Genomic DNA, 27,480 nt, shown 5'->3' with positions numbered 1-27,480 from the left:
GCTCTCGGCCCAGAGATGATAAAAGGATCAGACAACCAGTCAGGAAGAGATTACAGGGGATACTTTGTTGGTACTGGGTGAAGCTGGCATTGATTGACAACTTGATTTCCCATAAGCAATTTGGGGGTCACAGTTCCAGGACAGAGAAGAACTTATGGGTGGTCATAAAGGAAGAGGGGAACTGTCCCAGTTCCAGAGCTAAGAGGGATGCTAGGGTTTGTAGATGTAGAGAAATAGGGCAAAGACCAGAGCACAGACCAAGAGAGCAGTGATTATCCCTCTGCCCAGATCACACCAACTTGAAAGCACCAAAAACTTGTAGACCCCCAGAAATAGCAACATAGGAAAAACCTGACGCCTGGTGTAGCACCTCCCCCAACCTCAGAGTGAATAGAAATCAACTTTAACATAAAGTCCAAAGTGAAGAAATAGGCTGGAAAAGTAAGAAAACAATAACAGCAACAAAAAAATAACTTGACCATAAAAAGCTACTATGGGAACTTACTACCAGCAGGGAAGATCAAGACACAAACTCAAAAGACAACAAAGTGAAAACAGCTGCAAGCAAAACTTTAAAGAAAAATACTCACTGAACCCAAGTAATAATTCTGGAAGAGTAAAAGAAAGCCATAAGAATGGTAATGGAAAAATTGGGAAAAGAAATGAGAGTGATGCAAGAAAATTATGAAAAGGGGCGGCTAGGTGGCGCAGTGGATAGAGCACCGGCCTTGGGGTCAGGAGTACCTGGGTTCAAATCCAACCTCAGACACAATAATTACCTAGCCATGTGGCCTTGGGCAAGCCACTTAACCCCATTGCCTTGAAAAATCTAAAAAAAAAAAATTATGAAAAGAGAATTAACAGCTTGAGAGAAGAGACATAAAAATACAAAAAATATCACCTTAAAAAAATAGACCTGGCCTGTTCATTAAAAAGGCACAAAAATTCAATGAAATAAACAACTCTTTAAAAAGGAAAATAGGTCAAATGGAAAAATGAGTATAAAGCTAAAAATTCAAATTAGAATTAAACAAGTGAAAATTAATAACTCTATGAGACATCAAGAAATTATAAAACACAGACAAAAGAATGAAAAAAGAAAAGAAAATGTGAAATATCTCATTGGAAAAACAATTGACCTAGAAAATAGATTGAGGAGATAGAAATTAAGAATTAATGCACTACCTGAAAGCCATGATCAAAAAAAGAGCCTAGACATATTTCAAGGAATTATACAAGGAAAATACCCTCATAGCTTAGATCCAAAAAAAGTAAAATAAAAAAGGGAAAGAATCTATCATTTCCTGAAAAAAAAAGATTCCAAAATGAAAATTCCCAGAGATATTATAGCTAAATTCCAGAGCTCCCAAGTCAGGGATAAAATATTGCAAGCAGCCAGAAAGCAACTACTCAAATATCATAGAACCATAGTCAGGATTACATAAGATTTAGCACTTGCCATGTTAAAAGAGTAGAGGGCTTTAGAATATGATAATCAGAGAGCAAGGGAGCTAAGATTACACGCAAAGAATAACCTGCAAAACTGAGTATAATCCTTCAGTGGGGAGGGGAGGAGAATGGATAGTCAATGAAAGAGAGAACTTGAAAGCATTTCTGATGAAAAGATCAGAAGTGAATTGAAAATTTAATTTTCAAATAGAAGACTCAAGAGAAGCGTCAAAAGGTAAATTTGATAAGAGTAATAAGGATCTCAATGGAGTTAAATTTTTCCATTCCTTCGTGGGAAGATGATAAAGTAACTCCTAATAACTTTATAATTATGTGGGCAGTTACAAGGAGTCTATATAAATAGAGAGCAGTGGGGCGGCTAGGTGGCGTAATGGATAAAGCACTAGCCTTGGAGTCAGAAGTACCTGGGTTCAAATCCGGTCTCAGACACTTAATAATTACCTAGCTGTGTGGCCTTGGGCAAGCCACTTAACCCCATTTGCCTTGCAAAAACCTAAAAATAAATAAATAAAATGAATGAATGAATGAATGAATAAATGGATGAATGAATGAAGAGAGAGAGAGAGAGAGAGAGAGAGAGAGAGAGAGAGAGAGAGAGAGAGAGCAGAAGTGTGAATCCATTATGTTGGGATGATCTCCAAAAAAAGTAGAGGTAAGAGAGATGTACTGAGAGAAGAAGGAAAGGAGAGGTAGAATGGGGCAAATTTTCTCATATATAGAAGGTGTATAAGAAAGAATTTTTAGAGTGGAGGAGAAAACGGGGGTGAGGCAATCATACTTATTGGGATTGGTTCAAAGAAACATGTAAAGAATATGTAAACAAAATCAGTTGGGTATGCCCAAAGAGCTATAAAACTGGGCATATTCAGCAATATCACTACTAGATCTATACCCAAAAAAGATCAAAGGAAAAAAAAAGGGAAAAATCTATTTGTACAAAAATATTTATAGCAGCTCTTTTCTGTAGCAGCAAAGAATTAGAAATTGCAGGGCTGTCCATCAATTGGGGATGGCTGGGGCCAGCTAGGTGGCGCAGTGTATAAAGCAACAGCCCTGGAGTCAGGAGTACCTGAGTTCAAATCCGGCCTCAGACACTTAATAATGACCTAGCTGTGTGGCCTTGGACAAGGCACTTAACCCCATTTGCCTTGCAAAAAAAAGTCCTAAAAGTTCCAATAATAACATCTATCTGGAATTGGGGAGGCTTAAGTAAGTTGTAGCATATGATTGTGATGAAATTCTATTGAACTATAAGAAACAATGAGTAGGATGGTTTCAGAAAAACATGACAAGATCTATATGAACTGATGCAAACTGAAGTAAGAAGAACCCAGAGATCACTGCACAAAGTAATAGCAAAGTTGTACTGATGACCAACTGTGAAAGACTTGACTACTCTGATCAGCGATCCAAGACAATTCTAAAGGACTCCGAGTGAAAAAAGTTATATCCACTTCCAGAGAGAGAACTGATGAACTCTGAATGGAAACTGAAGCATAATTTTCTCACTTTATTTTTTTTTTGTGAAATGGCTAATAAGGAAATATGTTTTGCATAAATTCTCATGTATGATTGACTTTGCCTTCTCATTGAGTAAAGGAGAAGTAATAAGGAGAGAGAAAATCTAGAATCATTTTTTAAATCATTGAAATACATATTTTTAAAAAAATAAAGCAGGGGAAAGATGAGGGAAAGAAAATAGATTTTTGCCCATTGAAAAAATAATTTTAATTTTTTAAAGGAATTTTTGATAGAATTCCAAAAATAAAAAAACTGATCTTCAAAGACTGCACCTTGCTCTGAGTGCTGGGCTCAGTCTATGAAACATCCACACTATGATTTGGGATATGATAACACAAAGAGACAATGATAAATAGCTCTCCCAGAGTTAAGGAACTAAAGTTAAAAAGAAACTTAAGCATTTACTTAGTGATGATGATGATGATGATGACGACGACAACAACTGGGAGACAGTTCTCTTTGCTATGTGAGTTGGAGAGTACTTTCCCCATCTGCCTCATTTGGTTATCACCATAATGATAGCGGGTCAAGTATTTTCATATTTTACAGATGATGAAATTGAAAGAGCATGGAAGCCCTGATCATGGCCAGAGTTCATAAGCAGCGGAAGGGAGCCCTTAATTTTTCCCTCTTTAACTCTCTCAATTGCCCCTCCCCTCTCATTAGAGGAGAGGACAACATTCAACTCCTCCCAAAGTCTTCCTTTATAAGAGAGTTTACAAGTTTATAAGAGAGTTTACAAGTTTGCAAAAACTCTCCAGTTTCCATCAGAAGCTCTGCTTGGTCTTGAGTGTGAGGAACATCATTCCCTTGGTGCCCCATCCCACTTTTTCCATAATCTTTTAAGGAATTTTCTCCTTTTGATGGTAAGCTCCTTAAGGGCCAGAACTATTTCTTCTCCCTTATTTGTATCCCCAGGGCACAGTCAAGTTCCTAGCAAATAGGAACCATTTTATAAATGTTTACCAAATTTCACTGACCAGATCTTCTGACTTCAAGTTCAGTGGTCTACCCATTCAACCATATTACTGCTTTAAAATTGGAATGTAAAGAAAAGAGATAAAAATCTGAGAGACTCCTTGAAACAGATTCTGCCCTTTACTGTTTTCCTAGTCCTACTGACATTTATGAAATGAAAACTTGTCAAATATTAGCTAAGGAAAGGCTTGTGGCAGAGATACCTTTCAGAGGGGCAGGCAACCTTCTGAACATTATCAGGGAACACAACCCTGAATGGCCACAGATCTCCAGGGCTAGGGGTTCTACAGGCTCCCTCCTAATCTGATAAACCTCCTTCTTGGGAGTGATCACACTCTTGTCAGTTTTTCCAGGTGAAAGGGATAGGTGAAAACTCAAAAAAGACCAGAATTGGCTGCCATGACAACCAGTGCCCTGATGCCCACCGTCAAAATACATTTAGGTGTATGAATGTAAGTATGTATGTAATCTATCCACACATAGACCACATGTAGCCATTTACCTGACATGAACCGTGAAAACAAGATCTAACACATTTTCCCCTCTTATAAGTAAAATAAATATTAAAAGGGTCTACACTGCTGAGTAAGCATTCAAGAACTTTACTTACACATATAGTTTCAGAGGCCCTTCCTTAGTGACCCATTCATCACAGCAAAAGTAAATTACCCTGTTTAAAAAACCGTATTCTCATTTTTTGAAGAAAGATGCCAAAGAATGCAGCACAGAATTTCCACAATGGTTTTTTCCCCCAACTGTTTTGCCTTTGCCACAAAAGGCAAAGGACCTGAGTTGTTTTATTTTTAAATCAAAAGCTTAGTATATCAGCAAGGGTGCTAGAAAGCTCCATACAATCAAGAAATTTATGTTTTTTTAAAAGTTTTCAAATATCTTTCTTTGCCCATCAAAAACTTCTTTTAAAATGATGAAATTTCACAGTGACAGAGCTGTTAGAAAACAGACACTCCATCATTGTGGATACTTCTTAAAATGAGGAACAAGCTCTTTGGAGAACCATCTGGCAATATACAACAACAGTCATAAAATGAACTATCCCCTTTGGCCCAGCAATACTACTCTTGGGAACATACACCAGAGAGATAATTAAAAGGGAAAGCAAGATACGTATGCACCTAAAATTAGTCATTGTTGCTTTATTTGCAATAGCAAAAAACTGGAAACACCCTCCCGGCCACAGCCACCCCCTTCCTGTGTCCCAGGTCTGGTCCCTGTCTTCCCTAGCCCCCACCAGTAAATTCTGCTTCAGGGATGCCAGGCCTTGTGGGAGGAGGCCAAGCCTTCCCCTTCTTCCTCCTCCCAGAAGTGGACCTCCATGCTGCTTCCTGCCACACTGTGGCAAACAGGCCTGCCCCGTCCCAGCCCTCCAGGAGCTGCCTCCCTCTCCCATTAGAAGGTAAGTTTTCTGAGAGTAAGGACTGTCTTCTGTTTCTATTCATATGTCTGTCCAGCTCTAGCTAGACATAGAGCCTGGTCCATGGGAAGTGTGCTTTTTTCTATCTATGTAACCAGCAAACAGATGATGTTCACATAAATCATAACATATAAAAATATTATGTATTGCTGATAGGTCATAAAAATGACAAAAATGGAAATACAATGAGATATGGAAAACCAAGCAAAGTGATGCAAAGTGAGGTGAGCAAGTTGAGTTCTTTATTTATTTATAGTTATTAATTTATATACAATTTAGTAATTATTTATTAAGCACCTACTGCATGTTGGTCACTGGCTTAAGCCCTGAGGATACAAAGAAAAGCAAAAAGTGTTCCCTGCCCTCCAGGAGCTCCCAGTCTAGTGAAGGAGACAAGACAGAAACAACTATATACAGGCAGGCAACAGAGCGGATATAATAGAAATCATCAAGAGAGGGAAGACAGTACTTGCGTTGAGGGGAATTGGAAAAGACTTCTTGTGGAAGACGAGACTGAATGAAGACGGAGGAGCCTGGAGGTGGAGATGAAGAAGGAGAACATTCTGGGCATGGGAACCAGTCAGAGAAAATGTTCAAAGAATCAGGAAATGGAATCTAGTCATATGGGAGAAACAGCAAGGAAGTCAAATTCCCTGGATCCCAGAGTAAGAGAAGGGTAAGGGGCAAGAACTCTGGAAAGGCAGACATGGTGCAGATTATGAAAGGCTTTAAACACCAGAGGATTCTCTTTTGGATCATGGAGGTGATAGGGCTCAAGGGAGTTTATGTAGTGGGGGTACAAGGGAAAAAGAGGGGTTCCAGAGTGCTGTGGTCAGACTTGTGCTTTAGCAAGATCAATCTGGCATTCAAGGGAGGATATGCTGATGCGGGGAGAAACCTGGGGCAGACCCCACAGCCCGCTAGTGTGTTAGTCCAGGTGTGAGGGAATGAGGAACTTCATCAAGGATGCAGTAGTATCAGAGGAACAAGGGAGAGTCTAGAAGCAAGGTCACAAAAGCAGAATCAACAAGACGCGGCAAGTGATTGGATGCAGGGATAAGAGAGAATAAAGAGCTGAAGATGACCTCTATGCTGTGAGCCTGAGGATGGGAGGATGGGGTGTCCAAGACAGTTATCAGAACATTAGGAAAAGGAAGGAAAAACAATGAGTTTGGGTTTGGACCTGTTGAGTTTAAGATGTCAGTAGAACCCCCAGTCTGCAATGTCTACTAGGCAAATGGAGATGTTAGACTGGAATTGCAAGAGAGGTTAAGGGCTGGATGAAGAAAACTAAAAGTCATCTTCATAGAGATAATAACTGAATCCATGGAAGTTGATGAGATCACCAAGCAAAATAAGATAGAGGAAAAAGAGAAGAGGGTTCAGGACAGAGCCTTGGGGGTCACTCCCTCAAGAAAAAAAGATCCAGCAAAAGAGACAGAGAAGGAGCTGTCAGAGAAATGGGAGGAGAACCAAGAGAGAGAGAAAGTGATGTCCTGAAAACCTAGAGAAGAGAAGATCATGAGAAGAGATGTGACTAACATGCAGAATTGAAGGGTGCAGGAGACAGGGGACAAAAGCCATCTGAGTGACTGCAAGGGAGCTCATGGCAAATGGCCTCTATAGGAGAGCTGGAAAAGAAGATATGCTCTACCTAATATATGCCTCCATTATTTCTGGACACATAATTGGTATTTCAAGGACCTATGTGATTCTACCTATGTGATTCTCCCTCCACCAAAACAGAACAGCACCCCCCCCCTACAACTTAGTGTGATGTTTTTCCAGATTTCCTGTGGCCAAAAAACTCTTCAAAGAGCAGTCAAACTGATAAATCCATTCACACTTAGCCAAGCTAGCTGTGGACAAGAATCCAATGGACAGCACCCATTATGAAAACCTTAAGCAGCATCCTTAAGTAGGATCTACCATAGTGAGTGCACTCTGTGGGAAGAGCCTCAAGAAGAGAAATCATAATAGGATTAAAGAAGTCATACCACTGCCTGTATAAAACTCAATGAAGACAACAAAACATTATATATAATTTTATATATAATTTTTTTTTCCTAAACAGACTATAATTTGGTTTTAAATGGAAATTTTGCTCCCAGTTTGTTCATGGAGAGCATTTCTCGCATGCTTGGAGCAATGGTGGGCATACAGTGAAATATATGAACTGACACCAAAAGGTCTCAGCTGAAATCCTAGCCCTGCTAGTCCCTTGGAGGTGGACTTGTGTGACCCTGGGCAGGAGTCTCAACTTTCGCAACTGTTAAATGAAGAGGCAGCATCAGACCCTCTCTAAGGCTCCTTCCAGTTCTTCCTGTGAATTCTCTGATAAATTGATGTGACTGGAGGGGCCTCATTTCTGAACCATCTCTCAGTCCCACCCACTTACTAACAGAGCTGCTGGGAAAAAAATAAAGGTGTCAGTGCCCCAAGAGATGATGGAGAGCCAACAATGACAGCTACAGATTCTAGTTGCCCAACTGGCAGACAGCACTGAGGACCTCCCAGAGCTGAGGAGAGACAGTAGAAGGTCCTCCATCCAGGGACCCTGGGGAAGGAGAACAGCGGGATTCCAGGGCAGAGAAGCTTCCACCCTGGGAGCCCCCAAATGAGGGACTATGGGACTCTGGGCCCTCCCACACCTCTTTAAGAGTCCTAATTCAAACTTGTCCTATGCACAATTGTGAGGAAGGAGCAGAAGGAATAGAGAGCACCAGACACACACACACACACACACACACACACACACACATCTCTCCAGGTTGGGGAGGGGAAGAGATAGTTTGAAGAGATAGTACAAGTTGAGAGCCAGAATCTCCCCCAGAGTAGACTTGGGAACTCCTTATCTGAAAGCCTTTGCCTCAAGAAAAACACAAAATACCCCCCCCCAATACAAACACACTCTCTTTGTCTCTCTCTCTCTCTCTTTTTTGATCTCCCTCCTGGGGTGTCTTCTCACAGACTCCCACCACCTCTCTGAGAGAACAAAGTAAAAGAAAATCATACTCAAGAAGCATATTTAAAGGGAATCTTGGGAACCATCTCCCCCTCCCCTCCTTCTACAAAGGAGGAAGCTGTGGACTTGGGGCCTGGCTCTCAGCAGGCACCAAGCAGTGCTTGTGGACAGTGATGGAAATAATAACCTACCCGTGATGGCTAGTCAGCGACAGGTCTCCTGCCACCCTTGCTGCGCAGTGCCCCTTCTACCACACCAGGCAGAGGCTAGTCTCAGGAAACCATCCTCGCTGACTCCAGGAGCCCCTGGAATCAAATATCCTATGAGCAAAGGCTTTAAACTGTACAACCAGGATCATTCTGCTCTTCTAGCCAGGCTCCAAAGCCTCCACTGCTCATTCAGATCTCGATCTCCCAGGATCTCTAGTCTGCACCCCATGTCTTCCTGCACTGTGTTTAAATGCTCAGAAAAGCAGTTAAGTCCTTTGTCTGAACAAACCAGATTTTTTAGGCACTTTCAATCCAGTCGATTCAGATATACAGGAAGCAGCCCAAAGTAGCCATGGAAAGGGGACCAACTGGGGACTTAGGGCAGTTAAAAGGCAGAGTGAGTGGTCCTAAGAGAAAAGGGTGATTTATCGAAGCAAGGTTTAGGCAAGCTTCAGAGCCTCTCAGCATATAATGTTAGCCTATCCACGGTAATCCAGAGTCATCTAGAGCTAAAACAACACAGTGGTGAACTTTTGTAATTAAAAGCCAAGCATCCAAGCAACCTGAGTTGAAACCTTACAGTTTCTATGACTCATTCATGAACTTAGCACAAAATCCTGGGCACACTCAGAGAAGGAGAGAGAGAGAGAGAGAGAGAGAGAGAGAGAGAGAGAGAGAGAGAGAGAGAGAGAGAGAGAGAGATTGAGATTGATTAGCTTTAACACATCTGCTTCCCCTTTGTAGTTTCATCAGTGTCAAGACCCTGTTTCAATGATGGGTAAAAATAAATCACACAATATATGTAAAATGGCTAATTTGGATTACATAACATTGATCTCAGGAGGCATCAAGTATCGATATCGAAGGAAAGAAGACAAAAAAGAAATGGGTCTTCTCTTCATGGAGTTCCCATCTAGGGTAGAACTATGGCCACAAAGAAATAACTAAATTAGACCCTAAGATGGCCAGGGTAGAAGTTCAGAGTATTCATGACAGATCCAAGGAAGAAAAGATCATTTGACCGGAGAGAGGGATGACAGATGAAGGAGGATCCAACTGAGCTGATAGTTGAAAGGAGGAGGAGGTGAAGTTCAGAGTGGACCAGCCTCCCAGCAAATGGCATCAGCAAAGATATACAAGAAGAAGAAAGAAAGGAAGTTAGTCCAGTTTGACTGGCCTAAAAACTGTGGGGGAGATTGGGGGTGAAGGGGAATGAGAGGAAGGTCTTGAAGGCCATACTATGGAGATCAGGCCCGAGGAGGCCCTGAAAAAGTTCAGAGAATGAGAACATACATGATCAGATAGACTATGGCAGCTGTATGGATGACAGAGGAGATGAAAAAGAGGACGGAAGAAGGAATACAGGCTAGGAAGTCACTACAGAGCTCCACGCTGATGCAAAGAAGGATCTACTGTCAAATGGCAGCAATCAGAATAAAAATCACCCAATCCACCAGTATTTATCAAATACCTACTATGTGCCAGTCACTGGGTTAAACACTGGAGATACAAGCAAAAATAGTAACATAATCTCATTCTCAATCAGCTTGCATTCTAAGGGGACGGCAGTGAAATGATGTCTAAGCATATAAATATGAGAATAAATAAAAATAAACACATGGGAGCTTGAGAGGGAAGGTAATTGGGAAAGGGAAAGAGAAAGAGAAAAGGAGTTCCTGGAATGTCACTGTACCATTAAAAAAAAAAGTGAACCCCATGAGGAAGTCAGAGAGGCATGAGAAAACTTGAGTAAGATGTGCACAGATCTGACACAGAGAAAAATAAATAAAAGTAGTGAACAAATATGATAAATGGAAAAACAAGAACACAACAATCCATTGCTGAACAATTATAAAAAACAATCTTGGCCTTGAAGAAGAGCTAGGAGGGGCCCATCCCTGATTCTTTTTTCAAAGGTGGGGACTACAGGTACAGAACCTTTCATACTATGTCAAACTTTTTCAATATGTTGTTAGTACTCTTGATTTTTACTTTCTTTTTTCTTCTTTGTTATATAGGATTGCTTTCTGGAAGAAAGAGGAGACAGAAGGAATACACTGGAAAATAAAGGTGATGTACAAAAAAGGTACTAATAAAATTGACTTTTTTTTAAGAGAAAGTTAAACAGGGGGGCAGCTAGGTGGCATAGTGGATAAAGCACGGCCTTGGAGTCAGGAGTACCTGGGTTCAAATCTGGTCTCAGACACTTACTAATTACCTAGCTGTGTGGCCTTGGGCAAGCCACTTAACCCCATTTGCCTTGCAAAAATCTAAAAAAAAAAAAAGTTAAACAAAACCAGGTGAATAGCATCAGTGACAATTATAATACTATAAATAAAAATAACACTCTGAGGCAGACAGTTTATAAAAAGGACTAATCTCTTGGTAGCAAGGGGTCAATAAACACAATTGTCTAGGCACCACAAGGAGCTAGACATTTTGCTAGGCCCTTGTTTCCAGGACAGGTTCCATAGGGCAGGGTAGGTTAGCAAGAGGGCTAAGAAATAACAATGAGATAAAAACTGAAAGGCATCAAAAATGACTTTTAAAAATCAAATAAAAATAAAATTTCCCAGGGGTTCCACTAGCATGAAGACCCCAGTCCAGGCAGCCTACCAGGCGCCAAGCTTCCTCCCTCAACAAATAAAAACTCCCCATCTGGCCCTGCCCCTACCTCTGGCCCAGTCCACTGTCAGGTAGGCACTGAACTTCTCTCTGGGGCCAGAACCTAGTTCTTCCTGCACAGCTGAATCACAGGGCCCCCAAAATGTCTGACCAAAAGGAGAGTCCATGCTCAGTCTCCGCCTTTAGGGCAGCGCATACATTGTTCCATACCTACCTTAGGTGCTCTTTTGAGGCAAATCCCCCCCCCACCTCCCTCCCTCCCCCAGAGAAAGCTTCTGAGTTTAAGTGCAAATGGCAGAGGGAACAGTTTGGTTAGAAGAAAGATACAAGGTAAGCAGAAGCTCTGTGGGACAAAGAAGCACACGCCAGATGAACCTAAGACCACCATCTGCTCCATGGACCCACATGTTGGCCACTGTCAGCCGGGGATCTGCTTCTCAGGAAGACAAAATGTAGACTAGAAGGAGGCTCTGCAGCCACTCAGTCCAACCACCTTGCTCCTGTGCAGGGCTCTCACCCTCTGTCCTTCTGGCGAAGTCAAGGGACCCCTTACATGCATACAATAAAATGCAGAGGAATACAAAGGGAAGAAAGTCTACTAGAATACAGATGTGAAAACATGAAAAACAAGTTCATGGACCACCACCCCCATACACACACACACACACACACACACACACACACACACACACGGGGAAGAAATGGAGGCCCATAGCAGTTGTGGTCCCATGCTACCTTGACCTAATCAAAGTAAAGCACAAGGACTGTTGGACGTCTATACAGTCTCCTTTCCCTAATCTAAGCTAAGTCCTGAGGCACATTTGGGGACATGCTTACTAAGGATGTGACCAAGGTTTTATCTTTAAGGTGGTGGGCCTTTGTAGGTACCAATCAGTGACCCCCACATTAACCCTTTCACCCAGCCCAGGGAATGGCTCAGGCCTCTCAGAAGGCATCCTGCCAAACGCACTTTCTGGAGTTTAGAGAAGTGACAATGGCCCCACCGGGAAGAGTCGGTTCCCTTTTTACTGCTCTGCCCCACTGGCACCAGTCTGAGCTCCCCGAGGGACTTTTAAAAGAATTATGAAAATGACATCATACAAGACCCCCCCCCAAATGTATACATTTTTTAAAACACACATAAAAATAAGGCATGCTGGTTACCACAAGAAAGTTCTTAGTCACATTCGCAATATCCAGAATCCCCAAGTGCACGAAGGGGCCCGGCTGACACTGAGCACTAATTAACTTTTATACTGGCTACTGGAAGGGCTGCCTCACAGAATCTTACAGAATTTTACAACACCAGCGTGGAGCAGGATACCAAGAACCAATGAACAGGGACCTTCAGTTTAACAGAAATACTCATTAAGTCCCGCAGCCCAGGCTGTTTTCTGCATGCTGCTGAAGCCAGTATTTCCATCCTTATTTGTACTACGTCTAGCCAGTTTCCTGAGAATCCAAAGAGCAGCAAATTGGGGCCTGCTGCCATAAATTCAATCAACTAATTTATCACTAGCTACCTATCAGCTTCAGTGGAGGGGGTATCTAAATCAAGAACTCCATACTACAATAAAATCACAGGCCCAGACCTTCCCCATCTCCTCCCCCCCAAAAAAAATCTTTCATTAAATTTAAAATCAATCTCACATTGTTCTGTAGAGCATATTGTTGCTGCTTATAAAAATCATTTGTCTACCAGTCCCCCAAATATTAAAAGAATAAATCATGCTTCAAGAAGTCAAACTGCTCTTTCAATCAGTTGTATAAAATGCATTTACTGATTTCAAGATATATGTACAAAAAAGTCATCATTTTCGATATTTGCAAAAAGTCAACGTGTTTAGATTTGGGGCAGCAAAAACCCACTCGAGTGTATTACAAAGAGGGCCAAGCAGAGATGATCAGCACTTTGTGCTGACCAAATAGCACAAAGGACTGAAGGTTGGTTCCACTTCTCTTCCTTAAAACCATCAAGAATTATGTTACTAAGAGAGAAAGTTCAATTTCTTTTCTTTCTTTATTTTTTTTTTAATAAAAACATCTCATAGATAAATACAACGGGCAAAGGGACGGCAAAGTTGGCTGCTAATTGTCATTGGAGAGCTCTCTGGTTTACAACAGTTCTTTAAACACAGTAAGCGTTTAATCAATGTTTCATTCATTCATTCAATCGTAACAAGATTCTAAGGCACTGGTGATATAGAAGATATAGATTGGTTTTTTTGGCCAAGGAAATAGAGCCTCAGACATAACAGGACCCGAAACAGAGTTTATGCCTCACTCTGCTAAGCTAATAATATCAGTCATGTAATTTACAGAGGGATCCTAGTCCTTTGTCACTCTGAAATTAGGGTGAGGTGGAAGAAGCAATTAAATTTGAGTAGTAAACAGAGATTATGGGATAGATAAGTCAACATAATAATAGTAAAAAAGATTATTTGGTCCAGAAACCAGAAAAATTACATATATATATGAGTCTTATATACAAATATGCATATATAATGATTATAATATAATCAAAAAGAACAATGATATGAAAGCAAACCCTGTGTTAATTATAATAGTTTTGCTGGATATCAGCAAAAAACTGAAGGATGGCATCTTTCTTTTCTTTATTGGGGGGTTGATGAATGGCAGGGGGAGAGGAGGAAAGAGTCTTATGGATTCAGAATGTTGCATACACTATCAGATACGGTACTGTTCTATCAATAGGTATTGTTTAAATTCTTTTCCCTGTTAAAAGGGAAGGATTATTAGGGAAGGGATAGGAAGTCAATGAAAATGGCAGTGATGAATAAAACAAAACAAAAAATTTTTAAGTTATAAAAAACAAAAGAAAGAAAAGAGCTCAATGGTCATCCTTCATATACTCCATATTGAACAGACATTCCATTTGCTACTAAGGTAGCTTAATCAGAGTTTGGACAATCCCAGTCACTCACCAGTCAAACAAAGATTTGATCAGCAAGTCTGGCTAGGTCCAAGGGACCTGAATTTATCCCTCACCTGATCTCCATGGGAAACTGGGCATTGGTGACCAGGAAGCTGGAAATTCTCTGTTGGTGCAGCAGCTTCAGGAAGCGGTTGATTTGGGGGTACATGATAGGCTCTCCTACCAGCGACAGGGCACAGTGTTTCACCTGCAAACCTTCCTCCAAGCGACTGGCTTTCACACCGGGAACTCCTAGGAAAGGGAGACAAGAAAATTGACCCAAGAGCAGAGGTAGAAACCTTGCCTCTCCCTAAAGCAAAGGGATCACCAACTGATTCTGAATCCCAAAAAAGAAGTGGCAAAAGAAATCACAGGAGAAAGAAAAAGAAAAATGTCAACAACTATTCTTTAGATTAACTATTTTGATTGATTAAATGAAGCAAGATGGGCAGTCCTCAATTTTCAAACAGGCTATCTTCCAAAATTCTATTGGTATCAGAAAGAGAAATTCTCTCAGCAGCATTCAATTCAATAAACGTTTATCACGAATAAGACTGCGTGTAAGAAGATCTAAAGAACTGGCCTCAAAGCCCCACAATACTGGGCAAATTACTAATCTTCTCAGAGTCACAAACAATAAGTACATTCCCTCACCTGGGAATTTCCTATAACATTAAAATCATAGAACAAGACCTATTCCTTGAATTCCAAGAGTTGTTTTTTTTAATCAGGACCTAAGAAAAGTAACTCTCCCTTGACATGAGAAGTCACCCCACAAGTCTCCAGGAATTCTGAAACAAATTGATCCCTTCTCTACTTTGTACAAAATTCCAGAGTCTGAATCCCCGATTCAGATGCCCATTGACCCTAAATACAAGTTTATTTGGTAGACAATGAGATGCCACTGAACAAAAAAGGAAAAGTGATTAGAACTGTACTCTAAGAAGATTAAGCTGATGGACAAACAGAAAAGATTAGAGGGGGGGAAATGAGAAAGCCTGCCGCCTAGCCTCCAGAAAATGCCTCCATCTTTAACACTGAACCATGGAGATCAGAAATGAGCATCAGGCAGAGTCAAAAACAAATGATTCCTCCTCGTGCAGAAGTTATCTACTCAAGATCAAAATGACAGACATATTTCTGATTCCCTTTGGAGTCTACAGATTGCTCCTGGAAGTGCTAAGACACAATCTTTTTTTAAAAAATTCACTGATGGAATCATTTTTCCCCCCTATGATGATGTGTTCAATGTGTCAAGTGTCAGATGAAATGCATTCCAGCTATAGAAGACAGATAGCCCAAGTAAAGACCCAGAGATGGGAGATGGGATATTATGTACAAGGAATAGCAAAGTAAGAGATCATGGCTCAGATGTGGAAGTTAATGAAGGACAGTGATGTGCAGCACACCTAGAAAGGAGGCTGCAGGGAGTCTGAGATGTCAAACACAAGGATCTGCATTTCGCAGGGAATTTTTAATAATCTTCCTAAAAAGCTAAGTTCCCTGAAAGCAGGGGTCATTTCATTTTTATTGGTGTACCCCAACAGGATAGCCACTGAACACATCCAAAGCCCTGATGAAGTGAGCAATGGCCCAGAGGCCCAGGGAGCCAGGTGCAGCCAGGGGCCCTAAGGAAACAGTCCCCTCAGAGGAAGCCAAGGTGGAGGAGCCAAAGTGGCTACTGTCATCATCCCTGGTCAACATTGAAATGCTCAGCTGATGAAGATGTTTCTCTTGGCTCTCTTACTTCTGTTCTTAGCCCTCATGCTTGGCGTAGTAGTTGGTGGACAGGAAGCTCGTAATGAAGGCTTTGTCGCTGTCAGCGCCATCACCATTGTCATAGGACAACTCCTTTCTGCAGCTGACAACTGAATGGACCTGGATATGAAATGAAAAGCTAGGGGTGGCTACTTGTACCAGGGGAGGCAGCAGCCACTCAGATGAGATCAGAGATTGGGAGAATTACCTAATCTATTAAGAAACCAGCATTAGGAAAAACCACTTGCCCAAAGAAGCCAAGAGAAAAATCTTCATCAGCAAGATAAAGCAAAATGTCGCCTATCAAAGCAAGGGCCCAGGGTCTCAGGGGCCCAATAACAGAGTCTTTGTGGTCTTGTAGTAAGGGGATGAGGAGGATGGCCGGAATGCTGGTCCTGGAATCAGGATTACCTGAATTCAAATGCTGCCTCTATAACTGGCTAACTGTAGGATTCTGGACAAGTCATTGACCTCTGTGGGCCTTGAGTAATCTTTTTTATCTGTTAAAAGTCTTAGGTTAAAGATCCTCAAAGGAGTCCCAGAAGGACAGGATTTAAAAGTGAGAGTCCCTGTCATCCTAGCCAAAAACACAAACGATGCTCCACTATTATGTACTCTACAAATGGTCATTCAGCCTCTGCCTGAAGACCCCAAGGATGAGCAGTTCACCACCCTTTGAGGCAGGTCACTGAACTTCCCAACAGCCCCACTTGTTAGGAAGTGTTTCCTAAGAGCAAACCTAAATTATCCATTTGCAAGTTCCCCCCATTACTCATTTCCTGAAAACCTACAACCTGGACCTCTCCCACTTTCTTCTTGTGGAATTGCCAGGAGGAGAAGGAGGAGAAACAGGTAGATTTGCTCTGTGAGGCCCAGGAAATTGCAAAAAGGCAAACTTTGGCTCCAGCCTCCTAACAATCCACTCCCTTCGGCAGCAGGGACCCTCCGTGTCCAAACAAAGCTTGGGCTGACCCAGGGGCCCTGCAGGTTTCTGCCTGGGCACAGGTTAGATTTGATGACAAGCTTTTCAACCCCAAGACTCATTAACTCCTTCCTAAAATCCACCAGAGGTTCCTCCTGCTGTACCAGAGGCCCTTCCCCTTAGGTTATTTATATACTGCTGTCAATCAATCATTATAAAGCACCTACTCTGTGCCAAGCCCTACAGACCCAAAGACCAACAATCCCTCCAAACTCCATGCTTACACTCTACAAGAGAAGGCAATGAATAACATAAGAGTATAAAGAAAACAACTCTAAAGAGAATAGATACAGGCACCGGGGAGGGAGGGCACAAGGAACTGGAAGGAATCAGGAACCACCTAAAGTGGGACATGGTGCTTCCCCAGCCCCTGGAAAGAAGTTAGGAGATTCTACAGAGGGAAAAGGGGAGTAGGAGCTCCTTCCAGGAGAGGCTGAAGCCTGGATGGAGGTGTGGAGCTAGGTCACAGAGAAAAGGCTGCCTTGGCTGAACTGCAGAGTGTGGGAAAGGGAAATCATGTCTGATGAGCCTGAAAGACTAGGTCAGCTGGGGAAGAGTCTGAAAAGCTAAATGTGGAGGCAATAACGAGTCACTGCAGTTGACGCAACAGAGTCGAATCGCCATCAGAATGGAGCTCCCCCTCCTTTGGTGAGGTCTTTTTCGTTATCATTAAACAAGTTACTGGAGGGATGTGACATAGTCTACTTACTCCAAGGAACATCTTTATTCCAGGGTCCTAGCTGCCTCCCACAATGGAATCTGTCTCAGATGATGACATTCCAAGCATCACAGGGCCATAGGATCATAGAGAACTTGAGACAGAAGTGAGCTTAGAAGACATCTAGTCAAAATCCCTCTCTATAGGAAAGGAAACTGAGATCAAGGCACATTTAGGAAACTGCCAAGGGTCACACAGGTAGGAAACAGCAAAGAAAGAATCCAAGTCCAGAACCTCCTATCTCTAAATCCAGAATCATTCCCCCTGCACCAACTGCAACAAAGAGTTTCTCAGGATCAGCTTTCCATTTGAATCTCCTTGGTCTAAGCAATTCTGGGCCAAGCTCACTGCCTATCTATAGAGCCTGAGTAAAACACACACATACAGACATGGGCTCACTCAATGCTTCCCATTCAACTGTATATTGTAATCTGGGTGATTTGCATTTTTCATCTGCTTTGGGGTTTTTTTTTTCCAGTATGGATTGTTTGTGGATCGATCTTGAATAACTCTGTACTTTACTAAAGGGACTTTATAGTAACCCAGGGCTTGGTACAATTAGTACAATGTCATTTGCAATTAGAGGTATTTAGAGAACTTCTCTAGAGGCATAATCCTTTCAGTTGGACTCTGTACAGGATATACTGGCAAACATCTTAGGGGAGCAAAGGTTTTCCTAATTTTATGCTTCAATGGATGCTAACAGTGCAAACAGCCAAGCTCACATCTGTACAAGAATGCAAACACCTCCAGATGACCTTGGTTCCATTTTATCTATGCTTTTTCATTGTTTTTGAACCTTCCTCTCATTGAATCCAACCCTCAATGCCAGCACAAATTTCTTCTTTATATTTTTTGGTGAAATCGGTTACTCTTCCCATTTCATCAAGTCCAAAACTCCTTTCCTGATATTATTACAACTGAGGAGAAAGGGGATGGGGCCTAAATATGATGGTTTCCCCTTGCCTTGGCATTGAGATTGTCATAGAAACAATGGCACATTCTGTTCAATTCAGCACACTTTTTAAAACTCCTACTATGCTACCCTTAGTTAATGTGTCTTTCCACTTGGCCTAAAGCAGTTTCTGATCTCATTAGCATAGTGTCTGGCAACATGGTAGGCTTAATAAATGTTTATTTTTTTCTAGTATTCTAGAGATAGAATCAAAGATTTTACTTCTCTCCATTTCCCATTATTTAGAGTCAAGAGTTTATTCAATTCAATTCAACTGGGAGCTGCTTATTATTCTATCCAATGATATCTTTTCTTCATTCTTTTTGCAAATTCAATATTGGGTTTTGATCTTGGTTCTTACTAGACAATGACTAGTCTAAAAACAGGCAGCAAATTCTGATACAACTGTTACCCAATAACAAATAGATTTTTTCTGTTCATGAGGATCCAATTTCATTTTTGGTCTTATCATTCAGTGCGCACATTATCAATGCTTTCTGATTTTATTCCTGAATAAAATATTCAAAATGCTCATCCAAGAGGCTTCTGACTTGATGAGAGTTGCCAGACTCATGCTGCACTAGCATGGGTTTCAAGAACAAGGGATCTCCAGGTCATGATAAGGCATCAGGGAAGGGCTCATGTGGAGTGTTTCCGAACTAAGTTTTTAAAATCAAGATTGAAACTTGGTCCTTAACTAACCTCATGTTGCCTAGGCAACTCAAAATTAGATATAAAATTTCCTAGTATTCAAAGGCCATAATAGAGTATCATTATCTTTAATCCCCAGATGAACAGAGGGTAGATTCAAGTTGAACTCTAAAATTAGGTCTATCTTCAGGGAGTTGATTATAGCTGGTACAAGTCTCTAAGATTTCATTAAGTGTATAGGAACTGAGATGCAGTCACTGTTCAGTAAGGTTGACTATTTAGAAACAATCTTGATCAACTATATATGTCTTCAAATAGCAATGTCTAACTTCATCATATTGACTCATTTTCCCTGAAAAACAAAGTTTTCCACACCTGTGGTTACCCTCACAAGTGAAAATTTGGAAGTTTCCCCTAACAGACCTAAAAACAACTGGGACTTCAAAAAGACATGAAGGTTTGTGACCCTGGGGCCAAATCACTTAATCATGATTGCTTTGCAAAAAAATAAAAATAAAAATAAAAAAGACACGAAGGCAACTTGAACCTCCATTTGAGAAAAGTGTGTCCCTGTTCCTTGTCTTGGAAGAATAGTGAAATATCTAATCTAATCACTATTCAAGAGAAAAATTGGCTAAAAAACATTTTAATCAATTAAATAAGTTTAATAAGTAAATAAAATCCTAATCTAGTAATTACCCTGAGAAAGAAGACTCATCATTAACTACTGACCACATTCTACCTGGTACAACAGTAGAGATATCTCACAACCATAGAAAACTTGACCCAATTGGATTTGAACATTATGGCATCCTTCACCATCTCAGAGGAAAGCAAAGCAAAGAAATGAGCACCCTCTTGTTCCCTTGAAACTGGAAGTATAAGGACAGAAGGCAGCTTAGGAGACATCACCTACATTACTCAAACAACAAATCTGCAGCACTGTTTCCCAGTAGAGTGTCTTTTTTCCAAGTCATTTATAAGAAATTCTTTCAAAAACCCCAGACTTTTCCCTAAAGCTGTGTGTTTCTGACAAACTACCTTTTCCAAGAACATATAGTCTTGCTACTCTAAAAATTTATTACTTTCTCCTTAATTAAACAATGTATTTTATACCATTGTTACCTAATATTTCTTCACTAATCCCAGATGCCTTCTTTTATAACACTATGTTCACAGATTCCTATTGTGTTTTGGTAAACATATGAGAATATTTTTATAAGCTTCTAAACATTTCCCTCCTCTGTATAGATTCTCTATTCTACTTTTAAAAACTACTCAACCAGTATTATCATTTACACCAACCATCCATATCATTCTTATTCTAAAGATTTAAACTAGGGTTTAAATATGCCTATTCCTACACTGAACAATAATATATATTGCTATATAAAATTATATATAAAATCAATTCACATTTCTTCGAAAGTGGCATTCCTGGCTAAAGGACAAAGAAAATTATACTACTGAAATACACATGCAACTATCGGGAACTTTTACTATTTGCTTCAAGAAAACTAAGTGTCTAGGCATATATTTTTATTTATTCTTTATTTATTTATTAATGTAACTATTTTATTTATTCAGTGTTTTCTCCTCCAATCTTTTCTCTTCCAATGAACAACTTCTTCTTGTCAAGTAACCCTCAGCATTCCTACCCTCAATTTTAAAACTCTACTTGTCAAAACCATCTGTTTGATACCTTTCATTTCTGGTTCAACCTTAAACTAGGGATGAAAAAGCACCAATAGAGTTTGGCAGGAAAGAATGAAGCAAGAGGTTGTAGGCCTATATATCACCAATCCAATATGCAAAGGAGAATTCTTTGCTCTAAATCATTATTGAATAGAGAAATGCAAATTAAAACAACTCAGAAATCACCTCATACCTATCAGATCAGATAATACGACAGAAAAGGAAAAGCCTAAATGTTGAAGAAGATGTGGAAAAACTGAAACACTAATGCATTGTTGATAGAGTTGTGAACTAATCCAACTATTCTAGAGAGCAACCTGGAATTCTGCATCAAGGGCTATAAAACTGTACATATCCTTTGATTCAGTAATACCATTTCTACATCTGTATCCAAAGAGGTCATAAAAAAAGGAAAAGGAGCCACATGTGCAAAAATACTTATAACAGCTCTTTTTGTGGTGGCAAAGAATTGGAAGTTGAGGAGATGCCCACCAATTGGGGAAAGCCTGAACAAGCTGTGGTACATGAATGCAATGAAATACTATTGTTCTATATAATGCTGAATGACGTAAGCAGAACCGGGAGAACAGTGAACACAATAATAGCAACATCATGCAATGATAAACTATGATAACCTTAATTTTTCTCAGCAATACAAAGATCTAAGACAATTCCAAAAGACTTCTGATGAAATACTCAGAGAAAGAGCTGCGGAGTCTGAAGGCAGATCAAAGCAAACTATTTTCACTTTTTGTTGTTTTTGCTTTCTAGTGGTTTTTGTTTTCTAGTTGTTTTTCCCTTTTATTCTGATTTTTCTTTTACAACATGACTAATGTGGAAACATGAATAACATGACTATACATAAATAACCTACATCAGATTGCTGATACAGATTTTTCTGAAGGCAGAAAAATTTGGAACTCAAAATCTTATAAAAGTAAATGTTGAAAATGATCTTTAAATGTAATTGGAAAAAATAAAATAATAAGTAAAAAAAATAAAAGTATTTTAGGTAATCTTTAGGCAGATTTAGACTGCTTTATGACAATGGTTTCACCATTGAGAGGCTAAAGGGACAAACATGCAAGGATCACAGATAAAGAAGTTATTTTTTTAAGGAATATAAATGATGTCAGCAATATGCCCACTTTCTGTTAAAAATAGCAAAAAAAAAATCCCCACTAAAACTATATTATCTCTGACATTTCTAAGTGCATATTTGAAATTTCATTGAAACTGTTAAAAAATAAAGAACATATTTTTATTGTTGTCTTTTACCAAAATTCTAATCAACTATCATTTTGTTTCATAATAGTGGAGCAAACCAGATAGCCTCTCATTGTGAGAATGTTCCAGATGTAATCAAACTTAGACAACTGCCTACAAAGTTAGTGTGGAAGAAGAAGAGCATGAATATTAGGAAGAGCAGTGAATCTGAGGGCAGGAGTGGGAATCCCCTTTCTGATCATTCTTGGATGGCTTTTGGCAAGTCATTGAATCACTCTAGGCCTCAATCTCCTCACCAATTAAACTAAGGCAGGGAGGAAGTGGGGAAGGGGGAAGGAGAAGGGATAATCACAGAGGCAGGTTAGATGATCTCAAAGATCCCTTCTGGCTCTCCATGACACGATCCTGAAAAGAAACCTGAAATGCCAGCTGAAACAAGGACCTTATTTCACCTAGTCAACTGGGACAACTGGCAATGTTCATTCATTTCCATCACATCCAACTCTCCATGACTTCACCTGGGCCAAAGATACAAGAATGATTTGCCATTGCCTTCTCCAGCTCATTTTGTAGAAGAGGAACCTGAGGCAAACAGAGTGAAATGATTTGCCCAGATTATACAACTACCGAGCATTTGAGGTTGGATTTGAACTCAGGTTCTACTGACTCCAGCCCAAAGCTCGGTCCACTGTGCCTCCCAGTTGCTCACATTCATTCCTAAAGGAATCCTTATTTCTCCTCTATGGTTCACAGTATAAAAATGGAAATCTCCAATCAATCATTTCCTTCAGTGATTCACTGACTTAATAATCACCACACATGATATAAGAAATAAAAGTTAAAGTATAGAAGTATATTTTTATATTAAAAAACTTGAACTTGCCAATACAAGAAGAGCCCCTGTCAAATGAAGACATGGATGCCTTACAAGGAGAAATGTTGATGAGCACAGACACTCTGACCCACATCTGGACAGCAGGGCTACTTAATTAATGAAGTTCATGAGGATGAGGCATTATAAGGAATTGGGGAATGGACAGAAATGAGACTAAAGCACCTTCAGACAGCCAGAGGCCAGCACAGTCAAGGAGAGGGTCACCATCCTCCCTCACCTCAGGCCTGACCTGTCACCAACTAGAAATTGCAACCCATTCAACCTGGCCACTTAGCTGAAACTGGAAAGCAAAAAGGGTCAATGCCCATAATCCTAAAGGAATGCAACCATCTGAGAGTGAAGCATGTCCATAAGAGGGAAACGCATTAAGCTAATAAATCAGGAAAGAAAAGCAGGATGACTAGCAGTGGTTGGTGTGCCGGCAGAGTGAAAGATGAAGGATGAATCAGCAACCCAGGTATGGCCAGGGGGAAATACTTTTGTAATTAGATAAAAAGAACCCTGAAGAAGTGCTAAAGGAAGAGGATTGCTGAAAATTGGTAAAACACTAAAAAGTAAACTCAAGTCTTAGGAAAAAAATTACAAGAAATATCCAACTTACAGAATTTTTCCTTTTTATGTCAATTGTTTTCAAGACAGAATGAATTTTTTCAGAGCTGCATTAATTAAATCTGGAAGGCAATTAGCTTCTCTTTCCAGGCCAGCTCTACAAAGTCATAAAGTATATTTCAACTACAACCAACCAAAGTCACTGGCATCAACACACCATGTTTCTGGTGTGTTTCTGGTGTGAAAATGCCCTTGGAGGGGGAGAGGGCAGCTAGGTGGCACTGGATAGAGTACCGGAGTCAGGAGGACCTAAGGTCAAATCCAACCTCAGACACAATAATTAGCTAGCTATATGACCTTGGGCAAGTCACAACCCCATTGCCTTGCAAAAAAAAAAGAAGAAGAAGAAAATGCCCTTGGGTTTCCAAGTCAAGGACACTGATTCCCAAATTTACCTTTGACAAGAATGGATTACCTAGTACAAGTATAGAGGGAGAGGAGGCTCCCAGCAAAGGGTTGGGAAGAAGAGGGCATGTCTCCCCAGATACAGAAAAACTGGCTAACTCCACATCTGTGTTAGAAGGCGCATTGCCCCCAAGGAGACTCACCACTCTCTAAGGAAACAAAAGGCAAATGTTTCTGTAAGGGGGGGAGAGGGGGAACCATATATTTATCACAGTGCTTGAGGAGAATGTAAACTCCTCCAGGGCAGGGGCTGTGCATCCCTGGTCCCTTGAACAGAATTTTCTGGATAGTAGGTTTGATCAACATTTTCCCAAATTAACTAGAGGAAGAGCAGCTGTTCCCACTGGAGTAGCTCATGCAGACAAGCTGTGGAATTCCATTCCCAAAAACCAATGATAGACATCACCTATCTCCAATAATACCTGGGCAAGAGAGGGGCCTAGACATAAAATGAGCTAAATGGCCAATAGTCAAACAGGTTGGGGAGGTTTCCACCTACAGCAGGAATGAAATGACGTCCTTTGGAATGCATCACCTTTCTACCTCTTTTCCAGAAAAGCTTTGGCTCTTTACAAATAATTTATTTCATCTTATGCTTCTTGGACTTTTCCTTTTGTTCTGTGGCATTTTTATTACAAGATCTGCTGTGATTAGCACAGCTTTCCAAAAAAAAAATGCTCATCTATTTAAGGTCAGAAAAAATTTAAAAGTATAAAACAAAATAGTCATTTTAGGTCTCAAAAAAGGAGAAATAAGTTTTGAAGAGGTAAATGACCTGCCCTGCTACAATTCCATTTTTTTTTTCCTCCCCTGGTCTAACAAGAAGATTAGCAGAGTTCTGGCAAGTGGATAAATATGAGCTCATTCCAAAGAGATTCTACTCTAGCCAAAGGTAATGTTGCCCAGAAGGCCTTTTTGAGGTACCACCACTTTCCTTTGAGTTCAACAGCTAATCATCAAAACTGTTCTATCGGGGAGGCTAGGTGGCGTAGTGGATAAAGTACTGGCCCTGGAGTCAGGAGTACCTGGGGTTCAAATCCGGTCTCAGACACTTAATAATTACCTAGCTGTGTGGCCTTGGGCAAGCCACTTAACCCCATTTGCCTTGCAAAAACCTAAAAAAAAAAACCTGTTCTATCATCTATGCAGGAATTATTCAGGAAAAGGATCCATTTCCCATTCAGATTTCTGGCATGGAAACAGCAGGGACAGATGAATGTTTAGAGGTCATCCCTTCTCCATGTTCACGCTAACCTAACCTTTCCCAGATCCACAATTCTCCCCTTGTTCTCACAAAAATCAACAAATACTTAAAAAGTCATTTATAGAAATCTATGATTCATGTATGCATTTATTTGATTTCACCTAAGATTTTACCTTTATGAAGCTGCAGTTGCATAGAAACAATATTATGAAAATTCAAACATCCAGTTCCTAATAAATCTTAGCCTGATTTCCCATTGGAACCTTCATTCTTAGAGGCTGCAGGGACAGAAGGCCTGGTCCTGAGGCTCTAGCTATGAAAGGCTACTCCACTTTCCTGAAATTCACTTCTCAGCTGTGTAAAATGGGGGGGTAAATAAAATTCTCCCTGCCAAGTTCATGACATTGGTGCAGGAAAGCCCTAAGAAGGACCATACAAGTCTGAGTGACTGCTATGAGAATCAAGGACACCTAAAAAACTGGAGGAGGAGGAGAAGCCCAGGGACTCCCTCATTCACCCCTGCAACCAAGCAGCACTAGAGACTGCATGCATGGACTCCCATCCTCTTCTTATAGGTATTCAGGAAGAAAAGCATCCTCTCTTGCCATGCCCTTCCCAGATATTCTTCAACCACCCAGAGAGGTGGGTATAGGAGGAACCAAAGACCCCTCTAGAGACAGACACCACACTCAGAACTCCCTGAAGTCAATTCTATTACTAGGAAAAGCTCTGGAGATCCATTGGCCCTGACGCTAGAGGAATCTCATAGACCAGTGAAATCCTCTCCTGGATCTCCAACACCAGCTGAAACCCCCATATGCCTTCTCCTTCCAAGCATTCAGCCTAAGAGGAACGCTATCTGAATATGAAATTATTATGACTTAGCATTTGCCAATTTCCTAAATTACTGTTTAGGAGAGGAGATTCATGTTTTACTTTGAAAAGGCTTATATAGGATCATTTTTAATTATCAACTAACCAAGTTTACCAAAAACAGTAGTTTGTTACAAAAAGACTGGCTGAAATTTCCTGAGGGTTAATGGCATCATTCCCAGGGGTGTCTACTCAAAGTTGTATAGAAGAGGGTCTGAGAGATTATTCTTACCTTCACTCTATACAAAGGAGAAATTTAGTGTTCAAGTCAAATGAGGAAATCAAATACAAAAGAAAGGTACCAAGTTAGAAACATTAACAAAATTTTATTAGCAGCCTTGCAAATAAATTCAAAACCATCTAGAACTATGAGATCCTCAAAGACAGGACTGTCTTTTGTCTTTCTGTATCCCCACCCTTAGGGAACATGCCGGACTCACAATAGGCAATTAATAATTGTCTGATGACTGTACACCAAAAGAAATTCAGAAGAATACATTGGACAGGGTCAGTCAAATCCAGTCCACCACCTGTTCTCCTACTGGATAGTGAAGAATGACTTTACAAATGCAAATGCAATAAAACTTTATCCAATTATGCAAACATCATTCTTAGCTTGTGGCTGCAGTAAGATGTGAGCCAGTTTGACCTAGGAAATACCCAAGAAAGCCAGAACAGCAGGCCCTTAGGAAAACTTGACTTGATGGTCTGGGGCGGGCCTAGCAGGAGCTGTCCAAGGAGGCTAGAGGAGACCCAGAGCAGCCTTGGAAGCTAGAGGGAGGCCAGGCCCAGAGCCATTCTGTGGAGGGAGGAGGATGCTTCCTAGGAGGAGCTCGTTAACCCAAAACCTCATCAAAATGAAAAAAAGGTTGAGAGAGAAACAAGCACCACATAAAATCAAAATGCAATTAATTAAACAGTACAAATCTGTTATCCTTTCAAAAGGGGTGCCCCAGAATCAGGTACGGTCAACATGCTGGCTCTGTCTCCCAGCAAGGCCATTCATGCTCCCCCATCATGCTACATCAGCTTGATTCACGAGCACCACCAAAAGCCTCCTTGGGACATCTAGAATGATTGGACCCTTGAGGGCTCTGCTCCCAGGACCAGGATCAGGTTCCATCTCTCAATGCTCTTCATTTGGGGCAAGAGAGAAGAACCAGACACAGAAGAGAGTCCACAGATTAGCTGGAAAAATCACAAAGAACATTTCTAAAACCCAAATCACATTTCAGCTCCTGACCTGAGACTAGATCTATACTTTTTAAAAAAATGTTTCCCCCACCCCCAATGTAAAGATTATCAGACTACCTTCTGTGGGGCCAAAAGGGGAGTAAAAGGACGGGGGAGGAAAAATTGTGAAATCAAAACCT

The 27,480-nt window shown here is 40.7% G+C and overlaps 1 protein-coding gene across 1 annotated transcript in view; it reads right to left on the bottom strand.

Moving 5' to 3' along the window:
• The window catches only part of LOC141488890 (S-adenosyl-L-methionine-dependent tRNA 4-demethylwyosine synthase TYW1-like), a 232,276-nt gene that overhangs the window by 114,938 nt on the left and 89,858 nt on the right, over positions 1-27,480 (bottom strand). Inside the window, exon 12 of the mRNA XM_074189324.1 lies at positions 14,210-14,387. Within this exon, the coding sequence (XP_074045425.1) occupies positions 14,210-14,387 (178 nt within the window). The remainder of the gene's footprint in view (positions 1-14,209; positions 14,388-27,480) is intronic.

The sequence above is a fragment of the Macrotis lagotis genome, chromosome 5, assembly GCF_037893015.1.
Source record: "Macrotis lagotis isolate mMagLag1 chromosome 5, bilby.v1.9.chrom.fasta, whole genome shotgun sequence".
Lineage (NCBI taxonomy): Eukaryota > Metazoa > Chordata > Mammalia > Peramelemorphia > Peramelidae > Macrotis > Macrotis lagotis.
The sequence above is the reverse complement of the archived record's forward strand: the minus strand, read 5'-3'. Positions and strand labels throughout refer to the sequence as shown.